At 44.3% G+C, this 5,809-nt stretch overlaps 1 protein-coding gene across 1 annotated transcript; it reads right to left on the reverse strand.

Moving 5' to 3' along the window:
• Nucleotides 1-1,021: 1,021 nt before the first annotated feature.
• Nucleotides 1,022-5,074, reverse strand: LOC109778756 (SUN domain-containing protein 1). Its single transcript, XM_020337334.4, has 2 exons — nucleotides 3,908-5,074; nucleotides 1,022-1,589 (listed from the first exon to the last, which is right to left on the reverse strand). The coding sequence occupies exons 1-2, from the start codon at nucleotides 4,937-4,939 to the stop codon at nucleotides 1,284-1,286; spliced, it is 1,338 nt and encodes a 445-aa protein (XP_020192923.1). The 5' UTR covers nucleotides 4,940-5,074; the 3' UTR covers nucleotides 1,022-1,283.
• Nucleotides 5,075-5,809: the final 735 nt, after the last annotated feature.

The following is a 5,809-nucleotide window of genomic DNA, read 5'->3' on the forward strand; positions in this document are numbered from 1 at the left end:
GACGTCTCGAGTGGCAGGGTGGCGGCGGGGCTGAGGGCGGCTGACGGAGTCGCAGCAGCGGTGAGAATCGGCCGAAATCCGCGTGGGATGGCGATGGTTAGCTGCGGGGAAGTTTCCCCATAGCAATTGGGTTTCCGCTAGAGAGTCTTTTGGTTTTAGGGCAGTCGCTAAAGGTGCTGCAAATTTGCAAGACTTGTAGCAAAATTTTAGGGCAGTTGCAATTTTGTTTAGACACCATATACATATAGTGTGCCTCCTGAAGCTGTTTTTTTTTTGCCCAAGGTGTCTGAAGTGACAGTATTTTGGGACGATGACTCGTTTTGGGCATTTGGTCGAGATGCTCTTATGTCACTTTGTTCAATCTGGATCTAAGACTATGTTATATGTTATGCCACTTTCTTGCTCTCGGGCTTTATTAATGTAAAGCCGGACTTCTTGCCACCTCTATAGTAGAGCACTTTGCCACAAAGATCAATTGAGTTTCCAAATAATCAATAGGTGTGTTTGTAATTAAATGGAAAAATATTAACATTTGATGGTGATCTAAAATGGCAACATAATTTACAATCCAGAAGATCATAAGTATTTTGTTGCAGGCCTCAAATAAAACTATTTTTTCTATGAAAATTTTCTTGTCTATGACGTACTACTCTCTCATCTACACATGAAAAAGTTTACGATTTATTTCAACCTTTTTTTAGAATCACGATTATTTCAACTTGTAAGCTCTCCTTTTCCACATCCAAAAGGTAAAAAAATTCATCGGAGTTCCGGGCCTAAAGCAAGAACCGAGGAGTGCTGTGCCCTGCCAACTAAGATCTCACAAACAAAACCTAAGATGCCAAAAAATTCCAACCAAGATTTAAGAATATTGAGAGTAGATCTCTCTAATTTGCACCAAAACTCCAAGTCTGGATTCGGCAGTGGAACCCGACCTTCTGTTTGGTCGTATGGAAAAGAAAGTAGATAAAAAAAGGAAAAAGATAGGCAACTCTCACAGGAGTCGAACAGGGTAGAAGCATTTTTCTTTTGCCTGACCTTGCCTTTTCAAGCTTACCAAGTTCAATCAACAGCCAACACTGATGCGCCAAAGAGTTACCGGCCGTTCGCGCATGGCAAAAACTGAACATCTGGACTAAATCACTAGAAAATGTGCAGCAAACAGTCATTTAACTTTTTACAGAGTGTGCATGACATAATCCTAGACTGAAACTAGCAAACGCCCAGAGAAATGGCCCTAAAGCAAAACAGATACAAAAGAGGTGGAAGGATTCTCCATCTCATCAGGGCAGTGGACTAGCGATAACTGGCGTGACAGGCTCATGCCCATGCACCCGGATGCGGTAAATGCACGTCAGCGCGGAGCTTCCATGGTTTGAAGTGAAGTCCAGCCTAACCATGTTGACGACACCGACATCTGGGGCAGTTATATCGAATGTCTGGATATTGTTCTTGGCTAGGTCGTAAGTGAACTCAGTCAAGGCGTACATCTCTGCAGCATGGTTTGGAGGGGTCTCGGTATGTGTTCCTTGGTACCATCCGGATAGCCGGCAGTCCTTTGGAGCAGTGGACATGTCATACGCCACATCCTGCATGCCATACAACATTGTAAGTATAATAGCTTTGAACAGAGTGAAAAATTTCCAAGACCAAATTACGTATTTAACCCAGGGCAGTGAATTGAACACGTAATGAGTAAGAAATATTTCATCAGTAAAACTCTCAAATGGAACTTGAATATGAATAAATTGTGTGCAAACATGGAAATAAATGACTAGGTTGATATTCACAGCTGTGTAATTTGGTAACCGGGTGCACAGACTTGCAGACTGTAGAGGACATATGGGAGTCAGATGAAACAGCTAAGATATAAATATATTGACAAAGGTTTCAAAACCAACTATTTTAATTTTCTTTGTGGTTGAAATAGATACTCAATATGTGTGCTCAAACAAATGTATCGAATTTGCAAAAAAAAACTTGATATATGGTGCTAATTTCCACCATTTTAATTACAGTTTTTTTCTTCTTCTTTATGGTAAGATAACCAGTATCCCAACACCATGAATTTATCAGCAGGAACTTTAGATTAAGCATGACCATAAAAAGAAAGAAACGGCAAGCCCCTTTTTACAGTATAATGTGTCTTGCAAGAATATTGACCCTAATATATATATAAAAAGACCAGGGTCAGAAAAAGAAAACCAATAAGATCTTTTGGAACACACAAATAAATCATGAGACCACAAGTCAAAATGAAGAGGGCCAAAACGGAAGCATATTGCAAGGATAAGCATACTAATGCCAGAGTTTATGGTTGCCCACTTCGCTTCAACGATGACTAACCTGACATATTTTTCCCCAAAATAATTACTGATAGAGTAAACACTGTTAACCATCAAGAATAACCAGGTTTGAAACAATAAAAGCCCTTTACTATTACATTTCCAATAAGCATCAAAAGGCCATAACCTGATACAAGTATGTGCTAAATCAGTACTCCCTCGGTCCGGGTTTACAAGGCCTATTAACTTGTCTCAAGTCAAACCATTTTAAACCTGACCGATTTTATAGAAAATAATAGCAGCGTCTACACTATCCAATCAATATCACTAGATCTATGATGAACTATGTTTTCGTAAATTTATTTTATTGATTTTTTTGGATCAACTTAAGTTTGACTAAGAAAAAACAAGGACTTGTAAACCTAGACAGAAAGAATATCACATTTACCTTCTATTCTTTTAGGCAGGTTGCCTATAGCAGGAAATGACGCAACAATTAAGTTATTTGTTACAAGGATGAGAACAAAATGAGACAAGAGTCACAAGACTACACAACAAAGTTGAGCCTCCAGCCAACAATAAAAATAACAGTAAAAAAATACTTGAATTCTACTTTAGAAGTTCAAATTTAATAGGAACAAAAGAAAACAGAGGTATCATTGGCTTCAACTAAGATCAATCATATGCCAAATTCTGAAATGGTTAAGTATAGTTCACTGGCTCAGAATTATGATGAGTTTGCTGGAAATATATTAGTATAGTTATTGAATAAAACTAGATGATAGCCCGCGCATTGCTGCAGGAATCGGTTGCAATGTATTCCAATGTGGTTTGGTGGTACATATTATATATTATATTTGCTTATTGTATAGTCGAAAAATATTTATTGAATACAAGTAGCATAATATAATGGAAAACTTTTTCCCATAAATGTTGAGGTGGCATGTGTGGTGAGGTGGGATGCTTCATGTTGAGATAAATACAAGTATGGGGATCAAATAATAATGAAAACTTTTTCCCATGCATGTGGAGTGAGCCTTTGATGAGATGGCATGTGTGCATGTTGAGATAAATATATGTAATGGGGATCAACTATTTAGGTATATATAGGATGTGGTATTAAACAAAAGCTTAATGTTTGAGAAACAAATCAGAAAGTGCTGCATCAGAATGTTCTGTGTCAAAAAAATAGCATTCACAAAGTTTTTAAGAACGATTATTCAGAGAAAATAGAGTGTACTGATAGTACTTATGACTAGACATAAAGGCTTAAGAATACTAACAACCAAACAGATGTAGTTAGTAATTCGTATAAAATGATCTAGAATTGACCTCCCAACATACCATGATAGTACCCAAATGCTACAAGGGAATATGCATCAAAACCCTTAAGCAAAATCACTCAGCGGCCACAAAAAAAGTATACTTTAAGCCCCTTAAGGATCTTTGCCACACGACAAACATGAACAATTTGCATTCACAAACAGCCGACTAACCATACTCCCTACATTTTGGTCAAACTATCTATTTCATGAATGAGCTTGAAATATATTAGGGCACCGAATAACTGAATGCAAAGTGAACAGAGAATACTATAGTAAATGGGTGTCAGGAAATATTACCTTGGACACATGCTCCAGTGTGATTGCCTCAGGGATTATCCCCTTCCTCAGTTGGATCTCCACAAACCCACTACTCCCCTTCAAGGGAAAGCACTGCCCGGGCTCCCCAAAGCTCGGCTGAAGTATCTTCTGTGACTGGTCACCATTGTCTCCACCACCAAATGGTAATGCAGAAAGAAGACCACCACGTTTCCCAGCATCATATGCCTCCGAGTAGCGGACAACTCTTCCCCCAGCAGACCCCACGGCATAGTCCACCCTGCCAACCCCATCGGCGGCATGCTTCTCTATTTCCCTCATGACGATCTCCCTGGCCAACGCAAGGACCTGATCCAGATCAACCTCAGCGCCAGAGTTGGAGCCTAGGCTCTCCTTGAACTCATCCAGGAATGCTTCAAACTGGTCCTTCCTAAGGAACTCCATCCGCCTGAGCCCGCCCAGCGCGTCGTTCAGCTCGTCGGTCCTGGCGTCCAGCAGGTTGAGCTGTCCCTCGATGGCAAGCCTCTTCTCCTCCAGCAGCGCCGCGAGCTCGCCCCGAGCGGCCCCAACCTCGCCGTCGATCTTGCGGTCCACGGCCTCGAGCTGCACCTTCAGCGCCCCGAAGGCGCGGGCGAGGGAGGCCTCGACGTCGTTGATACGGGCAGTGTAACCCGCGAGCGCAGCGTCGTCGGGCTGCGCGAGAGGGGCTGGGTGCGCCCAGCGCCAGGCCTGGTCCCCCAGGTAAAGGAGCACGGCTAGGAGGGCTGCGTTCTTGGCGGCGACGCTTAGCGCGGTCTGCCACCTCGGCCGACCGGAGGACGACAACCCCCTCTTCCGCCGTGCCTGGGACAGGGGCGCGGCGGCGGCGGCGGCAGCGGCAGCGGTGCGCGACGTCGGGGTGGAGGGGTGCGGGCGCTGGTCGAGGAGGAGGACCGGCCGCTTGCGCACCGGGGCGGTGGCGGCGGGGGGGCGGGATGCGACGGGGCTGGGGTCTAGGGCCACCGGGGTGACGGGGCTGGCCACCGCAGCGGCGGAGATGGAAGGGGACGCCATGGGTGGGGGGAATCGGGTTCGACGGGGAGGCGGTTGGGTGGAGTCGACTTTGGGGGGAAATCGGTGGGGAATTCTGGGGAAATTGAATAGGGTGGGGATCGAATCGAATGGAGTGAAGAGAGGGAAAGCAACAGCGTGGCAGGCACGCATACGCTTCTCAGGAAAAAAAAAGTTGTGGGCACGCAGGCCAGGAACAACACTTTCACATACCCACACGCCTACGACGTCGGCTCGAATCAGTTTCGATGGTTTTGTGAGGAACTGTGACGCCCTCGATTTAATCGTACACTATTTATGCATGCAAACGTGTACGATCAAGATCAGGGACTTTCGGGAAGATATCACAACACAACTCTAAAACATAAATAAGTCATACAAGCATCATAATACAAGTCAGGGGTCTCGAGGGCTCGAATACAAGTGCTCGATCAAAGACGAGTCAGCGAAAGCAACAATATCTGAGTACAGACATAAGTTAAACAAGTTTGCCTTAAGAAGGCTAGCACATGGGACCTCTTAACTACTCCTCGAAGCCGAACTCCATGTAGAATCATCCTCGGGATCTCTAGCTCCTGGACTCCAGCATCTGGTTGCGACAACCAGGTATAGAAAGGGGAAAAGAGGGAGAAAAGCAACCGTGAGTACTTATCCAAAGTACTCGCAAGCAAGGAGCTATACTACATATGCATGGGTATATGTGTAAAGGGCCATATCAGTGGACTGAACTGCAGAATGCCAGAATAAGAGGGGAATAGCTAATCCTGTCGAAGACTACGCTTCTGGCCACCTCCATCTTGCAGCATGTAGGAGAGAGTAGATAATAAGTTCACCAAGTAGCATCGCATAGCATAATCCTACCCGGCGATCCCC

Source organism: Aegilops tauschii, chromosome 3 (genome assembly GCF_002575655.3).
Source record: "Aegilops tauschii subsp. strangulata cultivar AL8/78 chromosome 3, Aet v6.0, whole genome shotgun sequence".
In the NCBI taxonomy this organism is placed as follows: domain Eukaryota; kingdom Viridiplantae; phylum Streptophyta; class Magnoliopsida; order Poales; family Poaceae; genus Aegilops; species Aegilops tauschii.